The sequence below is a fragment of the Fukomys damarensis genome, unplaced genomic scaffold (assembly GCF_012274545.1).
Source record: "Fukomys damarensis isolate Sample0158 unplaced genomic scaffold, DMR_v1.0_HiC HiC_scaffold_35, whole genome shotgun sequence".
NCBI classification, from domain to species: domain Eukaryota; kingdom Metazoa; phylum Chordata; class Mammalia; order Rodentia; family Bathyergidae; genus Fukomys; species Fukomys damarensis.
In genome coordinates, this window is record NW_022900947.1 from 38,702,763 (window position 1) to 38,721,389 (window position 18,627).

The 18,627-nt window shown below is 41.1% G+C and overlaps 1 protein-coding gene across 13 annotated transcripts in view; it reads left to right on the plus strand.

Annotated features, from left to right (window-relative positions):
- The first annotated feature begins 6 nt into the window (after window positions 1–6).
- Window positions 7–18,627, plus strand: part of Spata18 (spermatogenesis associated 18) — a 39,004-nt gene continuing 20,383 nt past the window's right edge. For 12 of the 13 annotated variants that reach the window (XR_783497.1, XM_010640243.3, XM_010640238.3 and 9 more), the window contains exons 1-4: window positions 7–195; window positions 13,845–13,950; window positions 14,082–14,197; window positions 15,715–15,827. Coding sequence is in view for 12 of the 13 variants with exons in the window: in XM_010640243.3 (XP_010638545.1) it covers window positions 109–195; window positions 13,845–13,950; window positions 14,082–14,197; window positions 15,715–15,827 (422 nt within the window). In the remaining variant the exon portion in view is untranslated. The remainder of the gene's footprint in view (window positions 196–13,844; window positions 13,951–14,081; window positions 14,198–15,714; window positions 15,828–18,627) is intronic. The other variant, XM_010640246.3, reaches the window with a different exon arrangement.

An 18,627-nucleotide genomic window follows, 5' to 3' on the forward strand; every position in this document is an offset into this window, starting at 1 on the left:
GCTGCGCTCTGAGCCCACGAGGTGACATCCTTCCCGCCGTCCGCGCAGGCCACTGTCGCCCCCTCCAGGTCTCCATCTCCCGGAGCAGAGAGCGCGGAAAAACGAGCGATGGCGGAAAACCTGAGGAAGCTGGCCTCTAACGAATCTTTACGAGGGTTGCAGGAAAAGCTGGAGTCTTGGGTGAAGGAGTACAACGTGAGTCAGGGTGGGAGATCTCCCGGTTCCCCACACCAAGAGCCTCTTCTGGCCTCGGTTCCCTCTGCATCCCTCAGCGCGGGTTGCTTGGGGCTGGCTGGCCACCGGGAGGCCACTTTGGACAGCCTCGGCATCTCTGGTACCTAATGGGGTCCTCGGTCTCCGTTCGGGATAGTGGGAAGGATGGGCAGGTGCCCACCGTGTCCTTTGGCAGAGTCAGCAAGCGCTTAGAACCTAAGGGAGAGCGGTAACCAAGGACGCCGGCGGCCCCAACAACCAGAAAGGCAGGGGCTGGGCCTGCCTGTTGCTTTCCCCGATCCACTAACTTCCTTTCCCAATTATTATTGTTTTTTTCTCCCCACACACCTCCTGCTTTCTGCAAGTTTCCTATTCTGAAGATACCCAGGGAGTGTAAGAAAACGGATTTTTATAAACATACATCCAAGACTTATTCCTGAGAAGTCAGTAAAACGGACTCTTGTTAACTTTGTTCATTTCGTCTGTGTGTTGATCAGCACAGCAAGTAAAGCATATTTTTAACACCAAAACAGATTTCAGGAGACCTGTTGCCGAGGCTTTTGTAGGAAGTCAATATTCTGTTCTTAACCTCTTCAACAGGGCCGGGGATTTAGCTCAGTGGTTCTGTCGCCTGCCTCGCAAGGGCAAGGACCCAGGTTCGATCTCCAAGTAACAACAACAACAATAAAAACAAAAGCAAAAAAAAAAAAACAAACCCCAAACCAACCAACAAACAAAAAACCCAAACAAACCAAAAAACAAGCCCCTCATCGACAGTCTTCAAATCTCATTCCTGTTCTTCACCCTGGCTCTCTGTAATACCCCCTTGATCCCCAAAAGTAGAATTTTTTGTTGCCTTTGTCCTGAAATTTAGTCTGTTTACTTTGAACAAGAGGTTCATGCTCTTAATGTAACAGATCAAGTAGAAAAGAGATGTGAACTGGAAATTAAATCCCCTCCCAGAGTCCTAACATGGTGACATTTACTTAACCTTGCTGATTGGTTCAGTGAGAAGATTGAACTAGGTGATATGTAAAGTTCCTTTCTAGAGCTCAAGTTTTTGAGCATGGAACAGCTTGTTTCTGAGCTCTTATCTTTCGTGAGTCCCTTGGCCTTCCCTTTAACTGGGGCTCCTGGAGTGCAGGGTCCCAAAGAACAAGTAGGGCTTTTTCCTTAGCTTTCCTTGTAGTGTCTAATGGTTTTTCCCTTTGTAACTCAGTGGTAGAGCACTTGCCTGGCATATATGAGATCCTGGGTTTGACTCCTAGCACTGCAAAAAGAAAACAACAGGAAAATTAAATAAACATCACCTCTTTATGACAAAGTCTTGGATTCCTTCTACCACTTAAAAAAATATAAAAGTATCTGTTTGCTATCTAGTATCAGAAGGTTGAGAACAGTAATACATGTACTTAGCTAAAAACAAAACAAAACAAACCTGTCCTATGATTTAACTGAAGTCTGATTTTTTTTTTAAAAAGCTTAACATAAATGACACCAGTGTTGGCTGGAACAACTAAATGATTGTCTTAGAAACTCCCTTTAAGCACTGAGAAATCTCATAGGTTATTACACTTTCCCATCTTGGTAACATCCTGTTTTTCTGTTCTCATTAAGAGCCCTACACTCTGCAGTGACCAGGACTTTTCTACATCCTGTGGGCATTTCCCAGCCTACATCATTTCTCTTCACCCTCTACTACTGCTTTGTTTCTTCTCATGTGTAAATGAATCTCAAATCTGTATTCAGGGGTTGTTCTCTTGAGTTCTCACTGGTCTGGTTGCCCAGTGGACATTTTTAATAGTACTATTGTCATCTCAAAGTCAAATCAGTCTAAAATTTAATTGTCTTTCCTGTATCCCAATCATACACCTCCTTCCTAACTTCATGTCTGCATCATGATGTACTCTACATTTGTTTTACCAGCATGGTTCCAACCTCAAAATTTATGTAGAATCTGAACTTTTTTTACCATTTCCATTGCTACTACCTCTGTCTACCTTTACCTATTATAACAAAAATTACTCAATTCTTCTGTCAAATCAGATCAAGTTACTCCTCTGGCAAAATCCTCCAGATTTCCTATTCATTTAGAATAAAAGCCAAAATTCCTCCAGTGGCCTTAAAGTCCAACATGATTATGAACCTTGAACCTCTCTAGCTCATTTGTTACCCTACCCTTGTTCAGTCCACTCTGGGACTATTGGGCATCTTTCTAGAACAGCACTGTCTAGTGGAACTTTCAATGACTATTGACAGGTTCTATATTTGTACTATTCAATATTGTGGCTATTGGGGACTTGAAATGTGACACATGTACATAGCAGAACTGAATTTTTAATTCCACGTGAGTTCTAGTTAAGTTCAATTTCAGTTCAAATAGGCAAGTGTGGCTGCTGGCTACTGGCTTGGACAGCACAATTCTAGAGCATGGTAGACATGCTTCTGCCTCAGATCATTTGTACTCTGTTTCCTCTACCTGCCAAGCATTTCACCTGTTGATATTTGAATGAGATATCAACATCCTCAATTTCTCACTTCTTTCAAATCTTTTCTCTAATGTTACCTTCTCAGAGAGGCCACCTGACCATCCTGTTTACAAATACCGATCAAGTCCTATCCTTGTGCCTGGCATTCTGTCTCTTGTTTTTATTTCCATAATAAGTACTTTTACTAAGTTTTACTTATTCACCCATTTATTTTGTTTGCCTTCAGCCTCTCCTCTGCCTCTTAGAATGCAAATTCCAGACAGCAGATTCCTTTCTTGTTCTGTTCACTGCAATATTCCCAGCACCAACAATGCTCAGCACCTAGTAGTTGCTCAACAAATAATGACTGAATGAGTGCCAGACCGCCAGTTTTTTGACTCATTTTTCTTCTTAAAACCTCACATCTAGGGTAGAATTAACAATGATCCCCAAATATCTTTAATTCAGTCTTTGTTAAAATTGAGTTAAAACCAGAAACACAATTTTCAATTAGCAGCACAAATGAGAAGATTTAAATATTTTTAACAATCAGTAGCTAAACAAAAAGGATGAAAAAATATCTACATACCACTACTTACCATACAGTTTGTTACATCTGAACTTATTCTGTATGTTGTCATCTATAGCTTGGATTTTGGTCATTTGCTAAGCACTTTCCTGTAAAACTGCGAAGTTGTTTTATTAGTACAGGGGACATTTGACTTAAACATTAAGATGAAATATATTCATTATAGCAAACTACGTTAGTTAAAATGTTGGTTGTAGAGAACTATGCTTATTAGAAGGCGTAAATTATGTTTGCAATGAAAGATTGATTTTGTTGACTGTGACCACATTGGCTTAGTTCTAATTTACTTGAATAAAATAAAAGCCCATAGATATCCCTTTAGAATTAGGAGCATGATGAAAGTCATTACCTTGGAAAAATTATTTTCAGGGGAAATAAATAAATGATTTAGATTAATTTTAAAACAATGCACAACTTTGATTTTTCTTCCAAGGGGCTATTATTTAGACTAACAGATCCTATTTAATTTTTATTTTAAATCTCCCTGGTATGACTGTAATTTCTTAGAAAATCTCTCATCATCTCCACTTTGTTCTGGCCACTCTCACCATCTCAGGTACAACCTTTTAGCTGTACTTTAGGATCTATTTTATTGTCTTCTACACTGTAGTCTCCTCTTATCTGCTGTTTCTCTGTTCTTTGTTTCAGTTACTTGTGTTCAACCGTAGTTGAATCTAGAAAAAAAAAAAACAATTCATAAGTTTTAAATCATGTGCCATTCTGAGTAGCATGGTAAGTTATCATACCATTCTGCTTGCTCAGTCCCACCTGAGACAGGAATAATCCCTTTTTTCAAAGTATACATTCTGTATATGCTACCCATTTGTTAGTCACTTAGTAACTGTCTGGAGCATTGGACTGACTTGCTGTATTGCCATGCTTGTGTTGCAGATTAACTTTGTACTTCTTGCAATGCAGCAGGCCATACAGGACTTAAAAACATGGTAACATATAGTTTGTGTGGGGTTTGGTATTATCCATAGTTTTAGGGATCCATTGAGAATCTAGAAATGTATCCCTCATGGTTGGGAGGGGGTAATACATTATATATGATGGGAAAATAAATTCATTAAAAAGAATTTTCTAACTTCAAAGCATTTTTAAGAAATTTGTTGGCTTGGTTTTAATTTTACAACATCTAGCAGATTTCTGAGTCCTAGGAAAAAATATTTCTTGATTTTTCTTTTTACTCTCTCCCCCATAGGAGCAGATACTGAAAACAAAAGCAAATATTTCCAATTCATTTACTGTTAGTCATGACAGTGATACTGAATTGGTATAAGTCTCTACCCAAGTGTTGATGAGGACTGTGATTATAAAACTTGGCTTCTCCTGGAAGTTCAGGGGTAGCTTGGTTTGAAATGACTTCAGAATTGTTTTCTTCCCTTGCAGTTAAGAATGTTGGTGAGCCAGAGGGAATCCCATCTTGTTCTACCAAGAACCAAGCACTGAGCCACTTATCAAACGCCTAATAATTCATTCAAGAAATGGTTACTGACCAACAAATGTTTAATCAGTGACTTGGACACTGTAACTTTTGCAATGTATTTTTATTACTTAATACTTTTCAGAGTTCATGGATGTGACTGTGCTAGGCACTAGGACCAGGATTGTGAGCTGTGTTAAAGGATGAGCTTTGAACCAGAGAAGAGAGGGAAGGATAGAGGGAGCAGTATGTGCAAAATGCTGGAAGGTGTGAAAAAGCCACACGTTTGACAAAGGGGAGAAGTGCATTGTTCAAGGTAGAGAATGAAAGTGAGACGAGGCTGGATAGCTAAGGGGTTGGGGCCAGATGGGGAGGAGACATAGGTGGTGTGTTCAGGGGTTCAGGCTTCGCCCCAGGCTCATGAGGAGAAGTGGGAAGCACATGCAGGAAAGAGACAAGTTTGAGTTATGTTTTAGAAAGTTGTTCTAAGCTGGGCTTGGTGGTATTACCTGTAAACCCAGCACTCTGGGGGAACATTTGAGCCCAGCCTGGGGAACTTGTCTCAAAAAAGAAAAAAAAAAGTGCTGAGGATGTAGTTCAATACAAAGGTCCTGGGTTCAATCTTCAGTACTGAAAAAAAAAGTTGCTCTAGGTGTCTAGTTATCCCATTATGGGGAAATCAGAAACTCTTAAGGAGCGTGGATGGGGCTGGGTGATATTTAGTTAAGAAGTTGTGTGAATGAACGGTTTATAAACTAGCCTGGCACAGGTAGTGAACAAGATAAAAAACTGAGAATGGCCTTCAAGATTCATGTAAGAATACACTGCTCAAATACCCCCAAACTCATCTTGCAACATCCGTATGATTTTGTTAATCAACTCAACAAAAGGGCCAAGATTTTTTGTACCCCCAAACTCATCTTGCAACATCCGTATGATTTTGTTAATCAACTCAACAAAAGGGCCAAGTCACCTTGTATTCTGATTACCTGATCACTCCATGGAGATATTAACATGCGAAAATAAATTCAAAGTAATGTTAGTAGTGCCTGGAGTGGATCAACTGTGGGCCTATTCCTCGCTATTTTTCCCCCCTCAAAGTCCTATGGGCTAAGGAAGTAATGCTCTGAGATTTGTTTAAAAAAATGTACTCTATATAACTGTAGTAGCAAATGGATAACACTTATATATTTGGACACATAGCTTGATAACCCCATCCCTGTAATAGGTCAGATGACATTTCTTAAAGTAAAATAATAGACATCAGGACATTATAGTCTAGAAACTTTTGGTTATTTAATATGTAAATGGGAATGGTGGGGAGGGGTGGTAATGCAAGAAGGCGTCCTTATTACTCTTCTTTTGTGTTACAGATATCTGAACCAACAGGTGAAAGCAGCATATTAAATATCAACACAGATATCAAAGGAAATCTTATGGAGGTGTCTCTTCTGTTTGGCATAGAATGATCTTTGTGGTTGAAATAGAGGTCTATGCCAACATACTTCTGTTTCCTAGTACAAAACATTGTTGTAGTTGCTATAGTGTGTTCAAACAGACTCCCTGCCACCTTCACCCCACCCTCCTCCATCAACATACTTCTATATTCTTAAGGATTCCATCTAACAAATAAATTTATAGAGCTTGTTTTCTTTCTCTGAGGACCTTTTAACTCTTTACTAGCCGGGCCAAGCTGTAGTAATTAATAAACCCCCAAATTTCGGTGTCTTAGCAAGTGAAATCTTTTTTTCTCCTCATTCACACAGTCTAATCACAGCCTTTTTCCATCATTAGCTCAGTTTCAGTCCAACTTGTCTAGAGGAGCTGCCATATTACCATATTATTGAAAGGCTGTAGGACAAGAGGCATGAAGAACTTGCATTGCTTTTAGATGACTCACTCTGTCTCACCCACCATCCCATAGCTAGAAGTACAGTCATGAATCATTTAATGACAAGGATGTGTTCTAAGAAATGCTTTGCTCAATGGTTTTGTGGTCATGTGAGTGTCATAGGATGTACTCACACAAAGACAGCTATGCCATCACTAAGTGGTATAATCTAATGGGACCCCGGTCTTGTATGTGGTCGGTTAGACTGAAACATCATTACAAAGCATACGACTTTAGTAGTTAAGTGTTTTTGGTGTAATTGTAAGGTGACCTGAGAGATGTGGAGAAGCACATGGGAGATTGACTTGGTGCTACCCTTTCTGCCTCAGTCACTAGTGGTGCATTCGTGGCTTCAAAAGGAACAGAAAAGTGATTAAATTAGAACATTTCATTTTTAATAGGCTATCAACTTTGTAAAATTGACTTCCTCTCCATCTTGGACCAACTGGTTAGTGTTAACATCATCACTGGAAAATATAAATAATGAAAGAAGTCCAATAGGAATACTCGCTATATGGGTCAAGGTACTACAAAATCTGGATTCCATCTTGGACCAACTGTTTAGTGTTAACATCATCACTGGAAAATAAATAATGAAAGAAGTCCAATAGGAATACTCGCTATATGGGTCAAGGTACTACAAAATCTGGTGGTAGAAGCTTTGCTGAATTGTTGGGGTATATATAAGCTTTCTTTTTCTTACATCTATAATTCAGTATTTGACTTAAAACTTTGTTGTTGAGTTGATAGTGCTAGGGTAAAGTCAACTTGATGCCAGTTGTATGAATAGGGGTGTTGAAAAGACTGCTCACCCATGGGACTGCTGTGTCCCAGGAGGAGCGGTCCTGGCTGGTTACAACTAGCTATGCAGAGCCTCTGAGGGCTTCCAATGAACTCTTCATGTATTACTGCCTTTAAATTTTATACAAATCTGTGAATAAGTGAGTTTTATTTGCTACAGCTTACAGATGGGAAAAGCCAAACCTTAGGATGCCAGCTCAACTGCCCAAAGTCTCATTTGGTGAAAGAGGGTATAACTTGAATTTGATACTAAGTCTTTAGTATGTCAAGTCCCTTTCCTTATCTCCTTCAGAGGAAGGGCAGGTAGAAGAACATTCCATGTACTTGCAGCGTCTGTCTCCTGCCTTCTTTTTCCACTTCCACACCCCAGGCATAACTTATACTGATAGAAATAAGAGCTTTTGTTTTCCATGTGTGGATTTCTGTGGCTGCCAGCTAGAGGCCTCAAAATCCTGCCCCCCTTTCTAGTGTCCAGACACTGTTAGGGAATACTTCTCCTTTCCTTCATCTGGATTCTCTAGTTGGCCAAATAGAAATGGAATTCTTTTTATAGGTAACATGAGATTTTTTTAAAAAATAAAAAAGCTGGGAAACCATTTAATGTTGTAATTGCATTTTCATTTTAAAGGGATATTTTGATGAATGTTTTTGTACTGTTAATTCTTATTTAATATATATGAAGCACATTTTATTTATGTGAGACTGAAATCACGGGGAACTGCTGTATTTTTATTTAAATTGATGGTTTAAGTTGCCTTTAAAATTGATGATTGGGAGTTGATTGAAAATGTTAATTGGAAAATTTTACTAATTTTGTGAGAAATATATTAATCATGTTTTCACTCTCTTTTCATATTGTGGAAGTGATTTGAGGTTAGGAATAGAACAACAAGCATGAGAAAACCAGTGGTAGCATATTGGACGAGCAGTCTTGCATGAGGGGAAATAGCTGGCTGTCAATTCAGAAGGTCGAGGTTGCTCAGGAGTAAGTAAAGAAGAGACCAAAGGATCAGAGTTTCTTTGGGATGAAGCCTCACATGTGCAAAAGCAGAGCAGGATGGTGAAGAGAGAACTGGAGGGGAACAGAGGGAAATAAGGCTGGATAAGTCCAGTAGAAGCATTTACAGAATACCTTGGAATTTAGGCAACATTTAGAATCAGAAGCTTGTGTTTGAACAGAGAGTGGTGACATAGAAGGCATAGAACAAAACTATTGTGCTGTTGTTTTCTTTCCTCATACCAGAAAAGTTCTGAAAGAATAATCTTTCTGAATTTCCTGCGCTGTATCAAGTCCCATTTGCTCCTCCAACCCAGTGCCATAGAGACATACAACTTCCCCCACTCCCTTCTGCTGTAACTGCTCTCATAATGGTCACTAGAGGCTCTCAAAATGGTCACCGATGGAGAGTCAAACCCAATCTCCCCTTTCTAGCCCCTTCTTGATTTCTCTGCAGCAATAGACACATCTTGCTTAATTTTATGGATTTAGCTATTTCCCAGGTACTGATGACTCCTGAGTCTATGAAGTTGAGCTTTGCTCTAGGGAGCAACCTGGGTGGCTACCTGACTCCCTGATAGCTCAGAGGGCCTATTAGCCCAGCATGAACCAAACAAATGGACCGTCTTCTCTGTAGTCTTGCTGACTATCCTCTTGTTGAGCATGACATTTGAGTGTTTCAGGGCTGGGAAAGACTGTTAGGGGACCCTGGATATGTTTATAGCCTTGGGGTGGGTAATGGCATCACAATCCACTCTGCAGCCCAAGTCAGAAACTGGGCCCTTCTCCTCCGTCCCCTCACAGATGGACTCATGAGGCATAGAGGATCATGCGTAGTAAATAGCTTTCAAACACCTCCCAACTTCTCCGCCAGCTGCCACTGCTCTTATTCAAGTTTCTATTGTTTCATGTGTGTGGGAAAAGCAGTTTCTAGCATGTGTTTAGGGCAGAGCTCAAGAGAACCATGTTGCAAACTTACCTGCAGTTTCAGGAAAGGAGCTCACAGGTATCATAATTCCATGCAATCCAGAGAATTCTGCCCCTAACAAAATTCAATGTTTTTACAGCTACCATAGCTCCCAAAGCAGGATAGTAACCTTGGGGTGTTGCAGAGAGGTTAGTAGCCTTCACAGAACATGTTTATGTTAACAACACTGATGGTTACATTATGTATATTCTGCTTTATTTTCACTTCTCACTTGCATGAAGCCACTAGAATACTTTTGGCATTTACTTGTTTAATTTCACACCTGTAACAATGGCTTATTCCTGTTGATTTCTCTGCCTTCCTTCATGCCCACTTCCAGTCCCACTTTGATATAGCTCTCTGAGGGATCATTTTCATGGCTCTCCTGCTCACACAGCGATTATCAACACAGGCAAGACTCTTCTATCCTCTGGGGCTGTGTTTTTAAAGCTTACCCATGGGAATGAATGCATTTTACTTCCCCTTAGGTAATGCTGGAATCAATGGGATCCCACCTGACATTTGAGTGATTTGGAGCTGGGAAAGACTGTTGGGGACCCTGGATATATTTATAGCCTGAATTGAGCATCTTGCAGCCAGACGGTTACACCTGCCTACCTCCCCACTGACTCCCTCCCTGGTGAGAACTCTGTGCAGTCTGCTCCTGCAGAGGGAATTCTATGAAGTGCAAAGCAAATCTGACCAAATTATGCCTCTCTCCCTCACTTGCCTCCTTAGATCTTTTGATAATAGGAAAAAGCCCAGTATCCACATTGTGCAAATCAGGGCTCTCAAACTTGGTCTTTGGACCCTAACTCACTTTCCTCTAATGTGCCTTCTGCTTCTTGTCCTCTATCTGCTGTTCCCCCTCTTGTATTGTCTTTTTTACCCTCAGCCCTCACCCGAGCTTGATTTGTTCTGTCTACAGTTCATGAGTCACACAGAGCACTTAATACAATCTTAGGTGATTATTGACTCCCTGTGGGTTTGGCATTCTCCATCCTACTTCCCTTGTTCATCGATATCAAGAAGCTTTTTTTTTTCTTAAAGTGTGCATTTATCACACAAGCTACCAGTCCAGGGCTTTCTATATAACAGGAACTCAATGATTTATGAATGAATCCATCTGAGAGTCTGTGTTTTGGAGACTGTATACTTAATTCATAGCTGTGTTCTGCTGACCTCCTGTGGGTGTGTGCTTAGTAGGATAACGTGACTCCACTGTAACTTGAGTATCCTGTGCAGTGCTCTAGGTGAGAAGATACAGCATGTTGTGACAGGTCTTAGGAAAGGGAATAACACCACAGTATACTCTACTGTTATTTAAGCTTTATACACAAACATTCCAGTTAGCCCCCGCTATGCATCAGAGCAGGTAGTCATGATACTACATAATGCTTATTATCATTATTATTATTTTTTATTTTTTGTGTGGTACTGGGGATTGATCTCAGGACCTTGTGCTTTCGAGGCAGGTGCAGTGCCACTGAGCTAAATCCCCAGCCCTGCTTTTAATTATTATGTATCTCCACTTTGCTAGGCTTATGAGATCAGCAACCTCCTAAATACCAGGAATGGAGCCTTCTATTTCACTGACTTTCCTAAGGGAATGCAACTATTAGAGGAGAAAGAGATCTGAGCCCAGATCTGCCTGATTCCTAAGCCCTGGCTCCTTTCTCTGCTGTGTTCCACCCCACAGCTGCCAATTACCCAACAGTTCTATCTCTGAAGTGCTGGACTTGATTTAGTTCTCCTAACACTCTGCAAGGCATTATTACCTTATTTTATAGGAGAGGGAATGGGCTCAGAGAGGTTAAGTAACTTGTACAGGATCAACACAGAACTGTGGCAAGTGGCAGTGAAGACCCTCTGGTCTGCTTGAGTCATGCTCCATCAATCAGCCATGGCATGACCTACTGAGAGGGCAAAAGGCCTGCAAGCAGGTAATTGAAGTTCAGTGTGGTGAGGTCTATGGTGGTCAGGGCAAGACAAGAGCTGCTGGCTCAGTGAGGAAGGAATGGATGTAGCTGTTCAGGCTCTGAGCATGCCACCATTAGGTTCCAGCATTCATCCAATAAACATCATTTGGGCCCTTCCATTTGCTAGGATTCTAGTGACAATAGATGTAAATGTGAGAAAAATAAGAATCATTTTTAAAAGAACTCAATTTTGGGCTGGGGATTTAGCTCAGCGGTTCAGTGGCCTGCCTTGAAAGCGCAAGGACCCAAGTTCAAGCCCCGGTACCAAAAAAGAAAAAAAAAAAAGGAAAAACTTAATTTATTTTTGAGGGGAGGTGACAATGAAATGATGAGATGGAGGAAAAAATCAGGGGCTACAACCTGAGCTACTTACCAGGTGCTATTCACCAAGCATGGAAAATAAACCAACTGCCCTTTCAGTTACGAGGCCACTCATCTAGATTACCCATCATCCTGAGGGCCCTCCAGGATCCATCAGCCTCTCTGCCCTCCTGTGCTCCTGCCACATTGACCTACATTTAGTCCTCAAGGTTGCTCACTTGTTCCTGATGGCCTGCAGGCCTTTGCCCTTGCTGTTCCCACTGCCTGTCTTGCTCTTTCCCTTGCTCTAGGCATCCTCAAATCATCCAGGAATTGGCTCATGCATCCTCTCCTCTGACAGCCTGTCTTTGATTGCCCTTCCCACTCTCTATGTGACATCCTTCAGTCCTCCTTCTGCTGCTAACTCCAATCACAGTGGAAAAGTCAGTATAAATTGGTAATCAAGAACACAGATTTTGGAACGAGGCTGCTTGGGTCCTAATCTCAGCTCTGACAGTTTATCAGCCGGATATTTTGGGGCAGATTTCTTAACCTTTTTGTGCCTTAGTGTTCTCATTTGAAAATGGAAAGGAAAATACTAGTGCTTCTATGTCATAATGTACTACTGAAAGGATTAACTGGGCTTATCCATGTAAGACACTAATAGCACCTGGCATATGGGAAGTGTGTCATAAAACAAAGAGAGCAAATCATCTCATTTTCATTCAGCAATTCAATACATATTGACTGTGAATACTAAATAATGCAAGGTTGGGACTACAAGGAGCAGGACCTCAAGATTTCTTTCCTAAGGAATTTCTGCCTGTCTAAAACATTTCTCTTATTGATACAGATGCACATTTTACTTGTGCACTTTTATCTGGAGGGTATCTCAATGGTATCTCTTCATTCTAGTTACTGTCCTCCTTGTATTCTACTTCCTGTTCTGGGGTTTATGGTACCCAGGGGACACAGATGGTTAATGCCATATTATGACTTGAAGTGACACATAAATGTATGCATGTTTATACCCATGTGATTTATTTGTTGTATGTAGTTAATATTTCTCTCTCTCTCTCTCTCTCTCTCTCTTTCTCTCTGTGTGTGTGTGTGTGTGATGTTATGGGGCATGGTCTTGAGCATAGAAGGCAAGTGTCTACCACTGGGCTACACTCACAAGCTGTTGTCTTTCTTTTTGTAAGTTGGAATCAATTAGAAGTTTGACTAATGATGAAATGGTGAAATCTTACCAAGGAACGATAAAAGCAGAAATAGCTAAAATGCCTGTTTTTCAACCTCTCATGTTCTGTTCTCAGAAAATTGTTCAACATGAACTGGACCCAGTGCTTTGTGAATTCTACCCAAGTTCTTCTTGGGCTAGATTTTATTTCCTTTTGGAAACTTTCGAAGATGGTGGACTTCCAAATATTTCCCAATGTTGTGCTTGTTTTGGCAGCACATGCAAGTACTTCCCTAAGTTTCACTATCGGGAGTAGCTATCCACGATCCTGTCTACCCCCTCAGTCAGCATGTGCCATCCTTTTATCTTATTCTCCATTGCACCCTCAACCCAGCAATACTTTCAAAGAAGTTGTGTTACCTTTGAAGGTAGAGTAAAAATTGAATTTATTTAGAGGATGAAAACCAATAAAGTAGATAAATTAGGTATCAATTGTGTCACAAAAGGTTTGGATACTTTATAAATTTTTTGCAGAGCTCCACCCCCAGGATTATTGCTATAAAAATAAAGCCCAAATCTTAGAAGCATAACACATTCTAGTTAACTTTCTCAACCATGTAGCAGGTCAATGCAAGTATTGGATAAATAGCCTTACAAATCTTGTGGCTCCATCATCTCTTGTGCCCTTGGGATCTGCTGGTGGCTCCTTTGCATTTTTTAGGCAGATGAGAAAGGAAAGAGAGAAAAAGAATTTCTCAGGAGGGTTTCTTATTGGCCAGGTCTGGACATGGCACACATCACTTCCCATACAATTAATGAGCTCAATCCCATGGTCACAAAAATGGCAAAGGACTCTGGGGCAAGTGGCTTAGCTGTTTGTCCAGGATGAACAGGGAATAGGCTTTGGTGGCTACCCAGAGGTTGTATTACAGTGAGCACATGAGAGCCAGGCAGCCCCCAGATCAAGCAGGCCTTTATGTGTCTGTCACAGAGTGAGGGAATCTCACTGATAGCTGCTGTTTTGGTGTTACAGACAAACTCATGTGATCAAAATCTAAATAACTGCCTGGAACTCATTGAGCAAGTTGCCAAAGTGCAGGGACAACTCTTTGGGATCCTCACTACAACAGCTCAAGAAGGTGAGAGTAGCCTGTGCTTCCCCATCCCACCCCACCTCCTGGCCTCTCTTTTCTTGGTGCTTTCTTGGGTCCTCTGACTGAGCTGGCACAGCTATGTTTCTCTTACTAATTGGGCATGTGCACTCTCTTAGGAGGACGTAACGATGGTGTGGAAACAATCAAGTCACGCCTTTTGCCTTGGCTAGAAGCTTCTTTTACAGCTGCTTCCCTGGGAAGACCTGTTGATAGCAAGGTCCCCTCTCTACAGGTAGGAGGCTAATGCATCTGGCTTTTCAGAGAAATGTAATAAAACCAGAACTTCTAAGAAAAGAAGAAAGTGTAGAGTGTCACAGTTTGGGATTGATATTCATGGTTTCTACGGGACAGCACCAACATCAAACAATTGGAGGCCAGACTAGAAAGACACTATATATATCTCACTTAAAGTATCAGCATCATGGCGTCGGGGTAAACAAAGCAGCTGTGTATTAGGCTTTTTCAGTTGTCGCAATAAAATATCGAGGCTGGGTAATTTATACAGAGGTTTATTTTGCTGACAGTTTTGGAGATGAAAGTCCAAACTTCACAGTACTAGCTCTAGTGGGGATCTCTTGGTGAATAGTATCCCAGTGGTAGACCACAGTGGTGGGAGAGATCATATGGTAAGAGACAAAGCCAACATGCAAGGAACCAGGCTTGCTCTTTTATAGCAACTCTCCCTCAAATACTAAGCAGAATCCCATAAGAACTGCATTCATACCTTTCTAGGGCAGCGCTTTCAGTGACTTATTTCCTGTTAGGCTCACCTCTTAAAGGTTCCACATCAACTCTCACCTATCCACATCTAGGGACCAAGCTCCCAACACATAAACCCCAAGAGACGCACTCAAACCATGTCCACACAATAGCAATCAGTAACTTTATTTCTGCTATTCTTTCTTTCATTTGTTTTTGGACACAGGGTCTCACTATGTATTTTAGGCTGGCCTTAAACTCACTATGTAGTCCAGGTTGGCCTTAAATGCAGTCATCCTCCTGAGTGTTGGGATTATGCACATGTGCCCCCACACCTGGGTTCACTAACTTTACTTTTAAATTAATTCTTTTCTAACACTGAAGCATTAAGTGTAGGAAAGAAAGAAGGTATTACAACATAGCTGTCAAAGGGTTCCTGATTGGAGATCCCTGAGCAGAAAACCAGTTCCTCTCCCAAGGCACTGGGTAGGCCTCTAACCTTTCATATCTCAGTTTCCTTATTGGCTAAACAGGGACAGTGATTTTGCTGACCTAATAACAGGACCATTGTGAGAATATGAGAAGAATGCAAAATTACTTGCAGAGGCACATGGTTGGTACTCCATAGGTGCCAGTTGTCGTTAAACACTATTTTACCTAGAGGATTTTTGGATATTTTTCAGATTTTCACTCATTGTGGGTGTCATTCTAGGTAGAGGGATGTAGGATGATTCTTTAAAAGTCAAGTTATAATCTATATATAGTAAAATCCACTGATTGATGAGTTTTGACAAATGCATATGTCCATGCAAGTCATACCCTTACTGAGAGATAAACACTTCGATCACTCCAGAGCACTGCTTGTGCCACCCTTGGGGCAACTACTCTTCTGGTTCCTGTCATTCTAGATTAATTTTGAGCTCCATGAAAATGGAATCATACATGATGTGCTCTTTTGTGTCTGACTTCTTTTGCTCAGAGCAGTGTTTTTCAATCCACCCATGTCATTTCATGTATTCAGACTATTTTTTGATTTACGGGTCTTTCTAGGACACATTTGATAGAGAGAGACATAAAGAGCAGAGTCTTCGGGATCAAGACTTACAACAATTAAACTCCGACTTGAACTCAACCCGTAATCAACTCAACCAGGTCCAAGACGAGTAAGAGGAATGCAAGTTATCTTTTCCCAAAAGAATTGTTCTAAATCTGGAATGAAAAAAAGCTACTTATTTGAAAATGTGTGTGTTTGTGTGTGTGTGTGTGTGTGGGGTGTAGGTATTGAGAGTCAATGTCTGAGAGTTTGGGAATAGGATGTCTATGTTATTCTATGAACCCTGGTCCCTCAGTTCCATCTGTGGGGGCTTGTCTCCTGCATGGGCTCATTATCAGGGTATGTTCATGAACCAGTAAAGGTTGTTGGCTGAAAATCTATTGGTTGAGAAGAAAATATTTTAAAACATGCAGCATGGGAATAATTAAGAAGGTATCTTTGTTACTCTCATTGTCACTGAAATACAACCCCCAGCACCCAGATTTAAAGAAGTAGAAATTTATTTTGGCTCAGAGTTTGTAGAGATTTCAGCCTGTAGTTGGATGGCTCCAAGCCAGGAAGGCACGGCAGAGAGAAACTGCTTACTTCATGACAGCCAGGAAGCAGATAGAGAGTCAAGGGAGGAACTGGGGGGGGAGACAAAACTTTTTGGGTCACGCCCATAGTAACCCACCTCAGCTGACCAGACCTCCTCTCTTAAGAGCAAATCAACAATAAGCCCCATAATTCCATCACAGTTCAAAAGCCCCACCTTTGAGCACAGGAGGCTTTGCGGGGGTGGGAGTGGGGGGGCATCCAGATATCACCCATAACAAAGAGCAAAAGATCAAGTAAAGGCACCATTAAAAGGAAGTAGAGCAAAACTAGAGGAAGCAGCTTACATCTACCATCTATTATATTCTTTTAGGGGCCTATATGCCCAACTGAGAGAATCAGAGTGTTTTTGTTTAAATAAACAATTCAACATTTTGGAATGGCTATTAAGTATAAAAATGTATTTAAGTATTTAAGAACCTTGAGCAATGCCAGCCAACAACAGATATCATATGCATGCTCTGGGCAGAGTCAGGGTAGCAATGTTAGGGAATCACGGCAAAGAAAACTGTAGACTTTGGGGTGTACTTGAGAAAGACAGACAAATATATATGAAACTTCATTTGATACACAGTACTTAAAGAAAAATTTATCAGTATGACCAGGCACAGCAGCACTATAACCCCAGCTACTCAGGAGGGAAGGTGGAGGCAGGAGGATGGCCAGTTCAAGGGGTAGCCTGGATAATTTAACAAGTCCATAGCTCAAGAGAAAAAAGGGTTGGGGTTGTAGCTCAGCAGTAGAGTATTTGCCTAATCTGCATAAGTCTTTAGTTTAATCACCAGCACTGTAAAAGAAAAGAGAAAAAATTATTCAATAAGGTATTCCTACTAGCACAGCTTTGCTGCAAGAGTGGGGCAGCGGGAAGTCTGCCTGAGTGAATTCAGGCTTGTGACACAACACTGAGTGCAGTTCTGCCTTGTTCTCCGACAAGATTTCTTTTCCTTTCCCCGCAAGGAAAGTATCTCTTTGCTTGATAATAAAAGTAGTACAAATTTCTTTCTCAAATGCATGCAACAGAAATATAAAGATGAAAACTCACCAGTTGCCTTACCCCTTTCAACATTTTGTTATACAAATCATTCTGGAAGTTCTCTTTCGTGTCTTTGTAGACAGGATCAAAAATACTGTGAATGCAGCTGGTGCATGCTATCCAAGGGAAAGGCAGGTTTATAAAAATTTTACAGTGTGTCCTCCTCATTTACCTTACTCACTGAATCTAGCACCACTGACATTTGGCTCTTCCCCAAAGTCAAAATGATCATAAAAGGGAAATATTTTGAATTAATTAAGAACATTGGGGCAGCTGTGACACCGCAGCTAATGACACTCATAAAAGAGGACTTCCAGAGCTGCTTCAGAAGGTAGCAGAGACTACAGGAAAAGCAAGTTTGAAGTGAAGGGACTGTTTTGAGGGGGGCTAACAGCAATATATCTTTTACTGTAATGACTTTTAAAAATTTAAACACTCACCATTTTTATATTTTACTTCAGAGATTTTGTGTATTTTCGCCCTTCCACGCATACTCATCCATTTTTCCGAATGGAATCATAGTCATTTTACAGTCACACAGGTGTGACAGTCAGCATGGTCAGCTGCAGCATGCAAACAAGCATCATTTCTCCGAATCTCTACAATTTACTTTAACCCATGTCAGCTGATCCTTTTACTTGCCACTTGTAGGTAAAAGCTACTTCCAAGTGCTAATTCCAAGTGCAGACTTTGGTTCCAAGCTGCTTTTCCCTTTCATGAGGACTCCTCCTAGTTCTTGCTGATATCGGCACCCAGCGCAGGGATGCTGTGTATTCTCCTGTGCTGCAGTGAGACTTTTGGTCTTATACTGCCCTCTCCGTTCCTGCAGCCCTAGGTTCTACCTGGGCTAATGGTGCTGATGGTACGAGACTTTTGGTCTTATGTGAGAGACTGCTTGGGTCTGCACAAGATGGCTGCCCTCAACCTTAGCCTTTGCCTCGGTGGAAAAATCCCACTAGACTACGTACGTGACTTTTGGCAGGTTTAGCCCCTGGGCAAACAGGAAATCTTACAGAAAAAATAGCCCTTTGTGCTAACCACAGGGTCACGGGATCTGGAGCAGGAGGCCGGTGGTATTTCCTTGTCCTGCTTGCCCCTAGAGATTGTTAAGTTAAAGATTGCATAGGGTTAATTGTTGATGTACGCCTTCCCACTTACCCCTCCCCACATTTGGTAAAATACTGATTGCTGTATGCTGATAAATGCTTTGTCCCTTTATGGTTAAATGCTTGAATGACTCATGTGATTGGTAGAGGATTTGTTTGAACTGTCCAATAAGCTT